This window comes from Phocoena sinus, chromosome 3, assembly GCF_008692025.1.
Source record: "Phocoena sinus isolate mPhoSin1 chromosome 3, mPhoSin1.pri, whole genome shotgun sequence".
Taxonomy (NCBI): domain Eukaryota; kingdom Metazoa; phylum Chordata; class Mammalia; order Artiodactyla; family Phocoenidae; genus Phocoena; species Phocoena sinus.
This window is the reverse complement of record NC_045765.1, coordinates 5,268,640-5,285,349: the sequence shown is the minus strand read 5'-3', so window position 1 is coordinate 5,285,349 and position 16,710 is coordinate 5,268,640. Positions and strand designations below refer to the sequence as shown.

The 16,710-nt window shown below is 51.6% G+C and overlaps 1 protein-coding gene across 1 annotated transcript in view; it reads left to right on the top strand.

Moving 5' to 3' along the window:
• The first annotated feature begins 2,906 nt into the window (after positions 1 to 2,906).
• C3 (complement C3) overlaps positions 2,907 to 16,710 on the top strand; it is a 35,346-nt gene continuing 21,542 nt past the window's right edge. Inside the window, exons 1-19 of the mRNA XM_032626759.1 lie at positions 2,907 to 3,023; positions 3,528 to 3,720; positions 4,555 to 4,717; positions 4,819 to 4,889; positions 6,875 to 6,969; positions 7,073 to 7,155; positions 7,261 to 7,351; positions 7,469 to 7,571; positions 7,707 to 7,833; positions 7,985 to 8,100; positions 8,201 to 8,347; positions 8,998 to 9,207; positions 9,320 to 9,526; positions 10,815 to 10,973; positions 11,335 to 11,464; positions 11,742 to 11,813; positions 11,995 to 12,192; positions 14,042 to 14,153; positions 14,419 to 14,504. Coding sequence (XP_032482650.1) covers positions 2,953 to 3,023; positions 3,528 to 3,720; positions 4,555 to 4,717; positions 4,819 to 4,889; positions 6,875 to 6,969; positions 7,073 to 7,155; positions 7,261 to 7,351; positions 7,469 to 7,571; positions 7,707 to 7,833; positions 7,985 to 8,100; positions 8,201 to 8,347; positions 8,998 to 9,207; positions 9,320 to 9,526; positions 10,815 to 10,973; positions 11,335 to 11,464; positions 11,742 to 11,813; positions 11,995 to 12,192; positions 14,042 to 14,153; positions 14,419 to 14,504 — 2,434 coding nt within the window. The 5' untranslated portion in view covers positions 2,907 to 2,952. The remainder of the gene's footprint in view (positions 3,024 to 3,527; positions 3,721 to 4,554; positions 4,718 to 4,818; positions 4,890 to 6,874; positions 6,970 to 7,072; positions 7,156 to 7,260; positions 7,352 to 7,468; positions 7,572 to 7,706; positions 7,834 to 7,984; positions 8,101 to 8,200; positions 8,348 to 8,997; positions 9,208 to 9,319; positions 9,527 to 10,814; positions 10,974 to 11,334; positions 11,465 to 11,741; positions 11,814 to 11,994; positions 12,193 to 14,041; positions 14,154 to 14,418; positions 14,505 to 16,710) is intronic.

The window sequence follows — 16,710 nt, the reverse complement described above, 5'->3', positions numbered from 1 at the left end:
GCTGCTCCCTGGCATGGCAGCGCCTGTATGGGGGAAGGGTGGGGATGGGGTACATCAGGAGATAATGGCACTGAAGCAGGTGCAGGGGAGGGAAGGGGGTACCTGGGCTCCCCCCACCTAGAAATCATGCCCATTTTTCCCTTTATTCTCTGTTTGCACCCCAGCTAGGGTTGCCAGACAAAATACAGGATGCCCAGTTAAATTTGAATTTCAGGTAAATAACAAATACTTTGTCGGTATGAGTTTCCTAGAGGGAATTCCCTGGCGGTCCAGTGGTTAGGATTCCGCGTTTCCAGGGCAGGGGGCCTGGGTTTGATCCCTGGTCGGGGAACTAAGATCCCGCAAGCAGAGTGGCACAGCCAAAAAAAAAAGAGTCTCCTAGATATCCCACTTAGAACCTGCCCAGCAGCCTCACTCTCCCTCCTTCTCTCTCTCCCCTGCCGGCTTATCTTGCCCGCCATCCCCCTCCCAAACTTCTGGGCGCAAACGTCCATTCCCCGGGAAAAAGCCTGGAAGAATTCCTCTGGTTTCCTTCCCTTCCAGGAGACCTTGGTCCATTTTCACCTCCATCCCTCTGGTCAATTCTTGGAGGTCATGGGCAGGACCCTTCCCAGACCTCCACCACCATGGCCATGAGCCTTCTCTCCAAGCCCAGGGCTCCAAGCCATCTGTGTTCCCTTAATTGTCAAAACAGCAGGAACTACCATCAGTCCCATTGCTCAGATGTACTAACAGAGGCTCTGGGGTAGGAGCAGCCAGGCTTGCAGGGAGACCGAGGCCAGCAGGAATTCCTTCTCAAGGTTGTAAAATCACAACCCTGAATGCTTTAAGGCTATAATGAAACCAGGAGACTGGGTGGGTACTTTGGTGGGGGGAAAGGGGAGGAAGATAAATATTGGGGTTTGGGAGAATCCTAGCAGGTGGCCCCCTTCCCAGTTTCAGAAGTGGAGCCCCATATCTGGAGAGTAAGCAGGTGTTTGCCTCACCCGCCTCCTCTTCCAAAGAAAGGGTGTCGCAATCAAAGCAGACACAAGCCAGGTTTGTTCTACTGCTCCATGCCACCCCCTACTTGGGTTACGGGGGCATGACCAAGAAAATGGCACGGTTTACAGGAAATCAGAGTGAGGTCCCCGTTAACCCCTTCAAGGAAGCTTTGGAAAACAGCCCTCCAGGGGTCTGGATCCCCCATCAACGCACCATCCCCCTCCGACACCTGACTTCACATCCCCCCTTCCGCCAGATGCCCAACTTAAAATCAAATTAAAATGACACAGAGGCAAAAATACAAAGTTTTGCCAATATGCCCTCAAGGGGAGGCCATGAGGAAATTGACAATTCTGTGCAGGGCCGGCAAGTATGCAAATCAATATAATTATGGAGGAGAATTTAGCGATATCTAGCAAGATTACTGTTGCACGCAGGCTTTGATCCAGGATTATCTCTTCTCGTTGCGGTAAGAACCCTTTGAAGTTGCTGCTGTTATAACTCTACTTTACAGGAGGAAACTGAGGCTCAGGTGGTTATCAGTAAGTTGCCCAAAGTTTACCACTTAATAATTGTGAGAGCTGGGAAATAATGCAAGCTCAAGATTACTCCCTGGAGGGAGCGTGGTTTTGTAACAATAGGAAGTCTGTCTGTCCACCAGTCTGGTTACTTCCACACAATGTAATACTGGGCAGTTGCCTGTAAGAACAAGGAAGCTCTCTGAGCACTGATATTAAACAATGTCTAAGGTATATCGTTTATGAAACAGCAAAAGGTGTAACCCAGGGAGACCAGAAGAAAGAGTGTGTAGAGCTTTGCTGATGTTTGCTTTTAGAACGTGTGAACATTTGTAAACACTTAAGATACCTCTGGAAAGAGACACAAGATTTGGTTACATGGTCATGTCTGAGACCCTGATGGCTAGCGATAGGAGCAGGAGGAAGGTTATTTTTAGATGCGGAACCATAGGAGTATGCAAAAAGTTAAATACATTTTTAAATAATAATATGCTAAGAGGTTGCTGATGTAACACAAAAGCTAGCCATGGGACTTTCCTCAATTATGACTTTTATAAACCATCACAGCCACTCAGGCCTCTTTTTTTTTTTTTTTTTTTTTGGCCACAGCTTGAGGCATGGGGGAATCTCAGTTCCCCGACCAGGGCTTGAACCCATGACCCCTGCAGTGGAAGTGCAGGGTCTTACCCACTGGACCGCCAGGGAAGTCCCACTACTCAGGTTTCTTGATGAGAGGAGGTGAAGGGAGCTCCAGGCTCTCCTTGCCCTAGAAAATATTCTTACCTGGATGGTGAGCTCCTATACATACTTCAAAGCCCAGCTGAAATGTCCCCTCCTCCAAGAAGCCTTCCCTGACCCCCCCAAGAAGATGAGTTCTTCTCCACTGGGGAAGGCACTCCATGGAGCTAGGAGCTTTGGTGCTGGACTCTGTCCCCCACCCCCACCCCAACATGGAAGATTCTAGAAGTGGGACTCCAGCTGCCAGCATAGAGATGGACTCACAGGGAGGGTTTGGTGAATAAATGCACAGCCAAAAGTGTACTGAGGATCAGGCCCACATATCTGGGGTGGGGGGGGCCCCTCTGTCCTCAATTTTCCTCTACTACCAAGTGGGTGTGACAGGGAAAGATCCCTGTTCACCAGCTGGCCTTGACCCTGAGGGAGTCCAGGGCAGGAGGCTGTTGTGTTCCTGTTGCAGGAGGACATGCCCTCGGGTTACTTACCCCAAGTTCATGCTGCCCCACAGACTGAAAAACTTAGTAAATACTATTGAGAAATCTGGGGCAGTACCAGGGAGTGGGGAGCCCATTGGGAGTGGAGGGCTGGGCTGAGGACGGAGAAAGGCGGGAGCTAGATAAAAGGCAGCCTCCAGCAAGCTCTGCTCACTCCTCCCCCCGCCCCTCTGTCTCTCTGTCCCTCCGTCCCTCTGTCCCTTCACTGTCCTGGCACCATGCATCCTACCTCGGGTCCCAGTCTGCTGCTGCTGCTGGCCAGTCTCCCCCTGGCCCTGGGGGACCCCATGTGAGTAGTCACAGCCCGACCCCAAACAAGGCTGCTTCTGAGATGGGAGTGGGCATTTGTGGGTACAGGTCCCTGCAAGTTTAGGGCGCATGCGCGGTATTGGGTGATTCTGTGGACGGGAAGTTTGGACTTCATAGGATCTGGGAGTTTGTAGTTTCAGGATTTAAGGGTTTAGGGATTTCGTATGGGTCTATGTGAATGAGGAGGTGGAGTTGGTTGTATTTATAGGTCTGGGGTGCTAAAAGTTTAGGGAGAAGTTTAGGGTGTTCCAGGGTTGGGCGTTTAGAGACTTGAGGTGTTTAAAGATTTAGGGGTCAGGGCTCCCAGAGTTGGTGGTTTTGATTTGGAGGTTCAGGAGTTGATGGGATTTGAAGCCCCTGAGCTGTCTGCCGGTCACCAGATCCCCTGTGGGAACAGGGGCTGGGGCAGAGCGCTAACCCGGATAGGGCTGGCATCTCGGGCTCCAGGCATGACAGCTCCATGCCCTGTGCTCCCCTCTGGCAGGTATTCCATGATCACCCCCAACATCCTGCGTCTGGAGAGCGAGGAGACGGTGGTGCTGGAGGCCCACGAAGGGGAAGGGAATATACCAGTCGCCGTCACTGTCCACGACTTCCCGTCCAAGAGACAAGTGCTGTCCAGCGAAAACACCGAGCTGAACAGTGCCAATGGCTACCTGGGCACCGTCACCATAAAGGTGGGCACGCACGGGAGCCCAGCCCCGCTGACACCCCACCCCGTCTTTGAGTGCTCAGGCTGCTGAGCCCCTCCTCCCTCTCTGAGCCCCACCCACTCTATCTGAGCCCAGCCCCTTCTGTCTGAGTCTCCTCCCCATTCTGAGCCCCTCCCCTCTCTGAATCTCCGCCCCTTTTGAGACCCTCCCTTTGCTGAGCCCCTCCCGCTGCTTCTTCCAGTGCTTTCTCTGAGGTGCCTCCACCTTTTTTTTTTAACTTTTTATTTTATATTGGAGTATAGTTGATTAACAATGCTGTTATAATTTCAGGTGTACAGCAAAGTGATTCAGTTATACATATACATGTATATATTCTTTTTCAAGTTCTTTTCCCATTTAGGTTGTTACATAATATTGACCAGAGTTCCCTGTGCTATACATAGCCCCCTTATCTCTCTCAACTCCACCCCCTTCCAAGCAGGACCATCTCTGAGCCCCCCCACCCATTTCTGAGCCCCTCCCCTCCAAGCCCCTCCCCCTCTAAGCCCTAAGCCCTCTCTCCCTTCACAGCCCCTCCCCTCTCTGAGTCTCCTCCTCTTTCGGAGTCCCCTTCCCGTTCTGAGCTCTCCCTCTTCTGAGCCCACTGTCTGATTCCCCCTTCCCATCCTTCCCTCTGACTCCCACCCCCTCTCTTGCCCTTGCCCTCTCTCCAAGTACCCTTTTTTTCCCCAAACCTTGGCAAACAAGGGAGACCAGGAGTGATGGGCAGCCTCTGTTGTGAAGAGGGGCAGGTGTGGATCCAGCCAAAGGCAAGGGGCCCTAGAGCAGACGCCTAAATAATCCCTTGTTCATGCCCAGATCCCGGCCAGCAAGGAGTTAAAATCAGACAAGGGGCACAAATTCGTGACTGTCCAGGCGGCCTTCGGGAACGTCCTGGTGGAGAAGGTGGTGCTGATAAGCCTTCAGAGTGGGTACCTCTTCATCCAGACGGACAAGACCATCTACACCCCAGGCTCCACGGGTAAGGGTCTGGGGGTGGCTGGAGAGGGCCGGGGGCAGGGCTGGGGGGAGGGGCAGGGCCTCACCCAGCTCTCCCTTTCTCTCCCGCCTGCCTCGTCTCAGTCCTCTATCGGATCTTTACCGTTGACCACAAGCTGCTGCCCGTGGGCCAGACAGTTATCGTCAGCATTGAGGTACCAGCCAACCGGGGCCCTAGACCTACCCGGGGCAGAGACTCGGGGAGAGACAAAGAGATAGAGACAGAGAAAGAAGACACCGGCAAAGGCCCAGCAGCAGAGACCTAAAGGCAAAGAAATATGTAGAGGCACACAGGTGGGGAGAGGGGGCGGGGGCCCAGGGAGACTACGTATAGAGATGCTTGCGCCCGTGGATTCTGGGTCCCGATAAACCCCTGGTCACTGTTTGACTCTGGGCAGGTCACTTCACCTTTCCAAGTCTCCCTTTCCTCATCTGAAGATTGGGATAATGACAGACGCTAATTCTATGTAGTCTGTTCCGGCTAGTGCCGCCAGAGGGCGCCTGTGAGCACCCCTCCTCTGCCCGCAGCGCTCCAGGGCTCCCACCTCCCTCGAGGTAAAAGCCCAAGTCCTCCCCGCTGCCCACTAGGCCTGGCCCTACCTACCCCGTCCCCTGCCTGCTCTCACCTCCTCCCTGTCTCCCCCTCGCTCACTCTGCTCCAGCCACACCGGCCTCCTCACTGTTCCAGCCCAGGCACAGTCTGCCCCAGGACCTTTGCACAGGCTATTCCCCCTACCCAAAAAACCCTCTTCCTCCAAATTTCCACACAGCTTGCTCCATCACCTCCTTCAAGTCTTTGCTCAAATATCACCAGTGTCCCAGTTTTACAGTGAGACCTCTCGGAGCGCCCCATAAAATTGCAACACCCAGGGCTTCCCTGGTGGCGCAGTGGTTGAGAGTCCGCCTGCCGATGCAGGGGACACAGGTTCGTGTCCCGGTCTGGGAAGATCCCACATGCCGCGGAGCGGCTAGGCCCGTGAGCCACGGCCGGAACCTGTGCTCCGCAACGGGAGAGGCCACAACAGTGAGAGGCCCGCGTACCGCAAAAAAAAAAAAAAAAAAAATTGCAACACCCCCTCTCTCACCCCCCCCCCCCCCCCACACACACACACAAGCACTCCACTCTCATTTTCCCTTCCTCCACTCTTATTTTCCTCCGGGGCCATCTCCCTTTAGCATCTTCTAAATTGGATTTATTCATTTGTTAATTGCACCTTCTCCCAACATCCTTTGAACTTAAATTCCAAACGGAAAGGAATTATCTGTTGAGGCCACGCTTGCCAGGTAGTAGGGTAAATAAAAACTTACTGGAAGAAGGGAGAGAAGGAAGGAGAGGGTAGAAAGAAGCAGGGAGCAATGGGCAGGGAAAAACAAGTGTAGGAGGAACGGAGAGAGAAGGAAGGGAAGGAATGGAGTATGTGCTCCTCACGGGGTCTTCGTGAGTATGTACTGAGATCACACAAACCTAACAGGGACCAGGTTCTGAAAGCTGTGAGCTGGCTTTAGGGATTGTGGGATATGCGGGGAACAGAGAACACAACACACACCTCCTCTAAAGGCACAGAGCTGCCCGGCTCCCATGAAATGTCACCTTGTGCCAACAGGAGCACGTTATCCACAATTACCCCAATTTCCAAGAGAAGCCAGAATACCAGATTCCTATGTGATGTCTCCTGTTGTTTAACTGTTGGCAACAAATGAAATCATATGTGTATTAGGTCAAGCCATGCGACATTGCTATGCTTTAGGTCAAAAAAGGCAAATGTGGGCAATTATGTGTGATTTATACAAATCAAATGCTTAGTGCAGGGTCCTGCACAAAAGTAGGCGATAAATGCTAATTTTTATTAGTTTTCAGAGAGACACTGATCACCATACCAAACCAGTGACATAGGAGCTATAATTATCTCCGTTTTCTAGATGTGTACACTGAGCACAGAGAGGTTAAGTAACTTGCCCACGTCACACAGCTTGTAAGTGGCACAGTGGGGATTTGAACCCAGGCTGACTGGCTCAGGTGCATGTTCTTAACCACTGCCCCTGTAGACACGACACAGTGTCCAGACACAGAGAGGGAGGGGAGAGCCAAAGGGCTAAGCCTGGTCTCTGAAGAGCCATTTCTCTCCCTGTCTCCCCACAGACCCCCGATGGCATTCCCATCAAGCGGGACTCCCTGTCTTCTCACAACCAGTTTGGCATCTTGCCCTTGTCTTGGAACATCCCAGAGCTGGTCAAGTATGTCACGCTCTCCAGGAGGGGGTTCAGGGCTCCCCTACCCCAGAAGAGGGAGTGGGGGGCTGCTAGGTCTGGTCAGATCACTAGCCTGCTTTCGCCACAGCATGGGGCAGTGGAAGATCAAAGCCCACTACGAAGATTCTCCGCAGCAGGTCTTCTCTGCCGAGTTTGAGGTGAAGGAATACGGTAAGGGGAGCAGGGAGCCGCAGGTGGGCGCGTGGGGAAGGAGGGGGGAGCACATAATTCTGGGCCCAGTGCTGGCTCACTGCCCACCACGACCTGTTCCCCCAGTGCTGCCCAGTTTTGAGGTCCAAGTGGAGCCTGAAGAGAAATTCTACTACATCGATGACCCAGGTGGCCTGAAAGTCAACATCATTGCCAGGTGAGGGACAGGGGAGGGACCAGCTAGGGGGAGGGGCTCAGCCACAGCCAACAGAAGTTTGGAGGAAGACTCATCTTTTTAAGGAGGGGAGAATCTGAGACTCTCCCCACCTCACAGGTTCTTGTACGGGGAGAATGTGGATGGAACAGCTTTCGTCATCTTTGGAGTCCAGGATGATGACCGGAGGATTTCATTGGCCCACTCCCTCACCCGTGTTCCGGTACCTAACAGAGGCCCCCTCTAAGTCTCTTCCACTCTGAGTATCCTTCTTGTCCCCATCAGCGCCCCTCCCGCACCTGAGCCCCCCTCCCCACCCCAACCCCCGCCTCCGCTGAGCCTTCACTGTCTCCCCCAGATCACTGACGGTACTGGGGAGGCCAAACTGCAACGACAGGTCTTGCTGAACGGGGTACAGCCCTCCCAACCCGATGCCCTAGTGGGCAAGTCCTTATATGTGTCTGTCACCGTCATCCTGCACTCAGGTGAGGCCAGGCTGAGGGCAGGGGCCCAGCACCACTGTACGGTCCAGTCTGAGATGGGAGGCCCAGTATGAAGGCAGAGTCCAATCTGAGGGGGGAGGCCTGGTCCTGAGGAGTGGCCCAGGAGCCCACCCTCACGATTGGCCCCCCTCAGGCAGCGACATGGTGGAGGCAGAGCGTACCGGGATCCCCATCGTGACCTCCCCCTACCAGATCCACTTCACCAAGACCCCCAAGTTCTTCAAACCCGCCATGCCCTTCGACCTCATGGTGAGATTCAGGGCGGGGCTGCAAACCCCCTCCACTGCTCCTGAGCTTGACCATGCCTCTAGGTCTGCCTGAACCCCCTCCACCTGGCCTGCACCCACAGGTGTTCGTGACGAACCCCGACGGCTCCCCTGCCCGCCACATCCCGGTGGTGACCCAGGGCACCAACGTGCAGTCCTTGACCCAGGAGGACGGTGTGGCCAAGCTGAGCATCAACACACTCAACACCCGGCAGCCCCTGACCATCACCGTGAGTCCAGGCCAGCCTCGCGACCCCGCGCCGGGAGACAGGGGGCTTGATCTTGTAGAGCAGGGTCCTGACATTTGCACAAAGGGATCCTGTCCTGGGCATACAGGGGGGGTCCTTTCATTTGCATAAAGGGATGTGCCATCCACAGAGAGATGTTTTCATTTACATAGAAGGGCTCTTTTTTTTACTTTATTTTCTTGAAGCATAGTTGATTTACGATGTCGTGTTAACTTCTGCTGCATGGCAAAGTGACTCAGTTATATATATATATATATATATGTGTATATACCTTCTTTTTCATATTCTTTTCCACTATGGTTTATCACAGGATACTGTATATAGTTCCCCGTGCTATACAGTAGGACCTTGGTGTTTATCCATCCTATATATATATGGTAGTTTGCATGCATAGAAGGGTTCTCATCTGCACAGCAGGGTCCTACCTTCTGCCTAGACGTCTTATAAGGACCCTTGCAATGGCATTGCACCCACCTGGATAATCCCATCTCTTCCCCATTTCCTCAAGATCCTTAACCTAATCTCATCTGCAAAGTCTCTCTTGCCACATAAAATACCATATTCCCTGGTCCCAGGGATATGGGTGTGGACATCTCTGGGGGGCCAGCATGCATCCATCTTTCCTTGCCCAGGTACGCACACGGCAGGAGAATATCCCAGAGGCACGACAGGCCACTAGGACCATGCAGGCCCTACCCTACAACACCCAGGGCAACTCCAACAATTACCTGCACCTCTCTGTGCCCCGAGTGGAGCTCAAGCCTGGGGAGACTCTCAATGTCAACTTCCACCTGCGCACGGACCCCAGCCACCAAGCCAAGATCCGCTACTACACTTACTTGGTCTGTGGCTTCCTAGAACACCCAGCACCCCCGGGAGCCCTCCACCATCCCGGCTGCCCCCGCCATCCTCCCTCTTACCTTTCCGATACTTATACCGACCTGTTCTCCCCAGATCATGAACAAGGGGAAGCTGTTGAAGGTGGGGCGGCAGGTGCGAGAGCCCGGCCAGGACCTGGTGGTGTTGCCCATTACCATCACACCGGACTTCATCCCTTCCTTCCGCCTGGTGGCCTATTACACGCTGATCACCAGCAACAACCAGAGGGAGGTGGTGGCCGACTCCGTGTGGGTGGATGTCAAGGACTCATGTGTGGGCACGGTAAGCTTTGTGGCATCTCTCTGTGCCCATCTGGGGACTCTCCACCTGGCTGTCACTCTCCCCATCTTGGGCCCTCTGGCTCTGTCTCTCTCCAACTCCTTTTTAAAATTTCTAAATTTATTTTATTTATTTATTTATTTTTGGCTGTGTTGGGTCTTCGTTGCTGCACTCGGGCTTTTCTCTAGTTGCGAGCGGGGGCTACTCTTCGTTGCGGTGCACGGGCTTCTCATTGTGGTGGCTTCTCTTGTTGCAGAGCATGGGCTTTAGGCGCGTGGGCTTCAGTAGTTGTGGCACACGGGCTCAGTAGTTGTGGCACATGGGCTTAGTTGCTCCGCGGCATGTGGGATCTTCCCGGACCAGGGCTCGAACCAATGTCCTCTGCATTGGCAGGCGGATTCTTAACCACTGCGCCACCAGGGAAGACCTCTCTCCGACCTTCTGAATCTGTCCCTCTCCCCTATTTGCAGGGTTCCTGCCTCTCTCCTTCTTTTCTTCCCTTTATGTTTCAGTCTCAGTATCTTTTTTTCTTCCAGTTTTATTGAGATGTAATTGACATACAGCACTAACTTTAAGGTGTAGGGCATAATGATTTGACTTACGTACATCATGAAATGATCACAGTAAGTTGAGTGAACATCCATCATCTCATAGAGGTACAGAATTAAAGAAATAGAAAAAATAATCTTTTCCCTTGTGGTGAGAACTCAGGGTTTCCTCTAATGACTTTCATATATAACGTACAGCAGCGTTAATTATATATATTTGCATCTTGTACCTTACACCTCGGGTACTTATTCATCTTACAACTGGAAGTTGTAATTCGATTCCCCCTCCCCTTACCTCTGGTAACCACAAATCTGATCTCTTTTTCTGAGTCTGTTTGTTTGTCGTGAAGTACAATCAACCTACATCACTATGTTAGTTCCTGGTCTACAACATAGTGATTCGATATTTCTCTACGTATCAAAGTGTTCACCACGATGAGTCCAGTGAGTGACCGTGTGTCACCATACAGAGATATTATGTGGTTATTGACTTTCATCCCCAAGACTCATTTATTTTGTAACTGGAAGCTTGTACTCAGTATCTCTCTTGCTCCTGGCTTTCTCTCTTTTCTTGACTTTCTGCCTGATGCCGGTTCTGCCTGCCTCCCTTCCTCTCTCTCTCCTTTCAGTCCAGCCCAGGACCTCCTTTGTCTTTGGCTTCCAGAGACCAGGGCCTTGCAGGGCTGACTTCTCCCTCCCTCCCCTCCAAACGTCTCCCCACCCAACCCCACCCCTGACCATAGCTGGTGGTGAAAAATGGCGGGAAGGAAGAGAAGCACCATAGGCCTGGGCAACAGATAACCCTGAAGATCGAGGCTGACCAGGGGTCCCGAGTGGGGCTGGTGGCCGTGGACAAGGGCGTGTTTGTGCTGAATAAGAAGAACAAATTGACCCAGAGTAAGGTATGCCCCCGCGTCACTGAGGTTGGCTTAGAGACGGCGTTGGGTTGAGGTGGGAATGGTGCTGGGGGGAACAAATGGGTTTGAGTGTGGGTTAAGTGTAGAGGTCCGAATGGACGCAGATACGGGGATGGGTTGAAGTCAAGTTGACGATGAGAATGTGGATGGACAAGGGTCCAAGCTGGGGATGGTCCCGGGGATGGACACAGCTCCAGGTCTAACTCCAGATGGTCCACCATGGCCGGCCAGCCTGGGGACCAGGATGAGGATGGATGGGGTGGGGTTGGATGGACGGGTTGGCCAATCGGTGGAGGCATGGCTGACCCGATCTCACCACACTCTTGACCTCCACTCCCCACTGCAGATCTGGGACGTAGTGGAGAAGGCAGACATTGGCTGTACCCCAGGCAGTGGACGTGACTATGCCGGCGTCTTCACGGATGCAGGGCTGGCCCTCAAGACCAGCAAAGGCTTACAGACCGCCCAGAGGACAGGTGAGGATGCAGCCAGCAGCAGGGCTAGGGAGGGGCGGGGCTTCCACCTCCCAGATACTGAGAACAGGTTAAGGGCAGCGCTCTGGGATGGGGGTGGGGGTATTGAAGTCCCGCCTCCACCACCATCTAGCGTATTACTTCTTTCGGAGCCTCAGTTTCTACATCTGTCAAATGGGATCGATAACACCCCGACCTCACCGGGGGTTACTGTGGGGAGGAAACCAAGGACACACAGTAGATGCCTAATCCATCTGGTTCCCGGTCCACCTGCCCTTAGATCCTCAGTGTCCGAAACCAGCCCCCCGCCGACGCCGCTCGGTGCAGCTCATGGAAAAGAGGATGGATAAAGGTGGGAGCCCTCCGTCGGCGCTCGCCCACCGCTTCCCACCCGAGATCCAGCCCCTACGGGATCCCAGACGGAGAGGGAGGGGGAGGGCCTGGCCGTGGGGAAGTTCTCCCTGGGGTCTGTCCTGAGTGCCTCCTGCTTCGAGGCTGAGGGGGTGCGGGGCGGGGGATCTGTGCTCCCACAGCCGGTCAGTACAACAAGGAGCTGCGCAAGTGCTGTGAGGACGGCATGCGGGACAACCCCATGAAGTTCCCGTGCCAGCGCCGGGCCCAGTTCATCCTGCAAGGCGACGCATGCGTGAAGGCCTTCCTGGACTGCTGTGAATACATCGCCCAGCTGCGGCTGCAGCACAGCCGCGACGGGACACTGGAGCTGGCCAGGAGTGAGTCCGGTGGCAGGGAGGAGTCCCCTGTCCAAGGGAGGAGGAGGTGCCTGTCCGAGGGGGAGGTGCCTGTCCAAGGCGGGGAGGTGCCTATCCAAGGGGGGCAGGTGCCTATCCCAGGGGGCAGGTGCCTATCCAAGGGGGGCAGGTGCCTATCCAAGGCAGGGAGGTGCCTATCCAAGGGGGGCAGGTGCCTATCCAAGGGGGGAAGGTGCCTATCCAAGGGGGGAGAGGTGCCTGTCCAAGGGAGGAGGTGCCTGTCCAAGGAGGGAGGTGCTTATCCGAGGAGAGAGGAGGCGCCTGTCAGAGGAAGAAAGAAGCCTTCAGATGAGGAGCTAGGTGATTCAGGTCTGAGGGAAGAAGGACCCAGTCCAGTGGGGGACTAGGTCCTTCTGAAGTTTGACCTTAGCAGTGCCCAGGACATCCGTGGTCTGAGAGCAATTCTAGATGATAGGGCTGGTCACACTAGTTGCCAATGGGAAGACTAAGATGGGTTCTAGCCTTGCCTTCACCAAAGAAAACTAATTCATGTTGCCTTCCAAAGAGAGGTGCCTAACTTACGCCTAATCAATGTTCGTTCATTCATTCATTCATTCAGTTCTGGATGTACACACTTGAAACTTTATACCTCAGGCCAAGTCAGTCTTAAGCAAAGCCAAGAGAAAATTCTCTTAGAAGCCCATTTCAAGCAAAACCAGAATGGTCTCCACCACAAAGTGGCATTTACAGAACTAACAAGAGTCCCCACTGCCGTCTGCTGAGAGGCAGAGGACCCCGGTGTGAACTGATCCCTCCTTTTTTTAAACATCTTTTAATATGTCTTAACTAAGAGAAGGACTTTTCTGCCAGGATGCGCTTTGTCAAAACTGAATGTTTGCAGGCACCTCTCAATGGCCGCCATTGCCAAAGTGGTCAAGTAGGCCTAAATTCCTTTACCTGGAAAGCTAGCAACTCCTCCATCCCTCCCCCTGCTCCAAAGACACAAAGATTCCCAACACACATGAACAAAGGCTTCTACCTTCAGTCTCTTTGCAAATTGCAATAACTAGACATGGTGCTGTCTGCTCCAGTGACCCAAGACTTTTCTTTCACAAAGAGGAAATTTGGACAAAACTTCTGATTTACTGGGGTATAATTTACGCACACGGGTGTTTTGGTTTTTTTTTTCCAGCATTGTGTCATTTCTGTAGCCAACTGGGGTGAGACAGAGGGTTGATTAAAAGTTAGTACCCCAAGGGCACTTTGATGGATTATTCCAGAGTATGGGTGGATTTGGGCATCTATGGAATTCCACCTACTTTGTCGTTAGACAGACCCAGAACCAAATTAAAATCTGTTCATCGTTTTTTGAGGAAAGCCCAGCCAGGTTTGAACTCTATTCCAGCCCAGCTCCGTTTACGTGCAGACGGGGTCAAGCTGGCATTTAAAGGCCACCATCTCTTCAGCAATCTCCATCAAGTCTGGGGAATCTCTCAGCTTACCTCGTTGCTTTCAGGATGGACTTAACCATCAGACACAGCAGGCATGGTGTTTGGGGGCCAATGATGCTTTCAGAGGCTCATTCATGAAAATGTTTTCATTCCCTTGGAAATCAAAGACAGGGAAAAAAATCAATCCAGTTCAGCCTGGCTTATATTCACCTTTCTACCAACAGAATTGTAAAATATGATTTTTAACTTTTTTTATGGAGAAAGGAGCCCCCAGAGGCAAATGTGCCTAGGGTCCCCGGAAGTGATCACGTGACCCTGGGTGTGTCGCTGCTAGGAATCCCTCCAGGGTATTATAGAGATAAATATCTAAAAGGGGACAGTGGGGAAAGTGGGTCTGTTTTAACTCCCACCCCCCGCAGGTGACCTGGATGAGGAAATAATCCCGGAGGAGGACATCATTTCCCGAAGCCAGTTCCCAGAGAGCTGGCTGTGGACCATTGTTGAGGACCTTAAAGTCCCAGACAAAAATGGGTAAGGCTGGGATGCTCCCACTTCAACCCACCCCCAGGCCAGCCCCTATCATCACCCCAGACTGGACATTGAGTTTGCACGCACCTCAATGCCCCCTCTTTTCTGGAATCATTGTGGAATCACACAACCTAGACTAGAAGAGTTGGGGCTACCTACACGTGCCCACCCACCAGACACTCCAACCCTGTCCCTTGGGGCCCCTCCCTACCAGCTCTCCCCCTCCACCATGCTAGGTATCTTCTAATGCCTCCTCTCCCCGATCCAGAATCTCCACGAAGCTCATGAACGTGTTTCTGAAAGACTCCATCACCACTTGGGAGATTCTGGCTGTGAGCTTGTCAGACAAGAAAGGTGAGAGAGGATGGTGGTCTGGTCCTCAGGAGGCCAGGACCCCAGACCGCCCCGGGCATTTTCTCATTCAATCCTGACAGATCCTTTGTTTCCTGGTGGCTGACACTTTCCTCTGGTTCCTGGAGAGGCATTAGAGTGTAGAATGTGAGTGACATTGTGCTTTTTGTAAATAGATTTTAGTTTTAGTGCAGTTTTAGTTCAGAGCAAAATTGAGAGGATGGTGCAGAGATTTCCCATATACCCCTTTCCCCACCACAGACACAGTCTCCCTCACCATCAACATCCCCCACCAGCATGGTGCATTTGTAACAATCGAAGGATGCATGGATACATCATGATCACTGCAAGTTCTTAGCTGAGGTCAGGGTTCACTCTTGGTTTTTTACGTTCTATGGGTTTGGACAAATGTATAATGACATGTATCCACCATCACAGTATCATACAGAATGATTTATAGCAACAAAAACTTTGCAGGGGTGATGTTGCCATGATACTGGGTAAAGCAATTAAGAAAAAATAGGGCTTCCCTGGTGGCGCAGTGGTTGAGAGTCTGCCTGCCAATGCAGGGAACGCGGGTTCGTGCCCCGGTCCGGGAAGATCCCACATGCCGTCCGGAGCCTGTGCTCTGCAGCGGGAGAGGCTGCAACAGTGTGAGGCCCGCGTACCGCAAAAAAAAAAACCAGGTCGACAAAGAAAAACTAAAAGAGGAAGCGGGATGAAATGAGTGATTGAAACATTGGTGGTTAGATTGTGAAACACGACAAAAAAAGGTGTATGTGTACACCCCCTGCCCTCCCGCCCCACCGCCACCAAGGGCTGGGTGTGAGACCCTGACACACCCTAGCCAAATATGGATGACTTATAGCAGATCTGAGAATGGGGTAAGGAGAGTGAGGCACTGACTTTGAATGCAAAATTAAGTGGGTGCCAAAAAAACTCAGTCATCAAGATAAATCATATTTTCATGCGATAGTTTTTTTGGAAAAAAATCAAAATGAATGCAAAAAAAACATGTTGTACAAAATATCCAAATTTTAAATATAAACCAGCACCGTGCCAAGTCATAATGGAGTTTGAGGTAAAAGGAAAGATGTGTCCCATATGCATGTTTTATGTATATTTAATTTTTTCCAGAGCATTAAAGAGGTTGAAAAACTATTGAAAACACTGAAACATTTTAAAACTAGGTGTATTAAAACTCACAACATTAAGTGTATTTTATTTATAGCAAACTCAGAACTTAATATACTCTAGTATAAGTTTGTTTCGTTGTAATTTATCATAAATTACACTTTATTATCATTTTACTTTCCTGGCTTCAAGGTTTTCAAAATCTGCTTCTTTGTCTATCTTGCTTCTAATGGAAGGTATTGCAATTTTCTGCTCATTTGTCTTGAACAAGTGATGATGGCAGATGAAATCATATACACAGAGCGCAGAGTTTTCCTTCTGCCTGAGACTCCAAAACCACTCAGCACAGATCTAGTTTGGGGCCCCCATCCCTGTTTCAAATCAGAGCATCTTCATATTTGCCTGTTGTACATTTCCATATATCGAGATTCTGTGTGAGGTTCCCTTTACCTAAAAAAAAGTTCCTGCAGCTTGAAAAAAAAAAAGAAGTTGAAAACCACAGTTAGATCCTTGCCCCTCAAAGCCTATTTCCTGGGCCAGCTGCAATCTGGTAAAGTAGGTTTACCAGGGAGTTTGTTAGACATTCAGAATCTTAGTCACTCCTAACCTGCTCAGTCAGAATGTGCATTTTATTACTGGAAACATCTCCTGATCCCCAGGAGATTTGTATGGACATGAATGTTGGAAGAGTTCTTCCCTGCACCAGCATTTCTCAATCTCATCACTGATGTCATTCTGGGCTGGGTCATTCTTTGTGGCAGGGGACCATTCTGTGTGATATAAGATGTTGGGTATCTTCATGGCTTCTACCTGCTAGATTCCAGTAGCAACCCATCTCCCTAGTTGTGACATCCAAGATGTCCCCAGATATTACCAAATGTCCCGGGGGGGGTGGGGCAGAATCCCTGTGGTTTTTAGATCTTGCCTGTGATGTCTTTTCAACATCATTAACTCTCTACATATTACCTCATTTAATGCTCACAACTACCCTATAAGGTTGGTACTATGATTCTCCTACAACTGAGAACACTGAAGCCAGGGAGAGAAGGTGACTTGCCCAGGATCACAAGTGAAT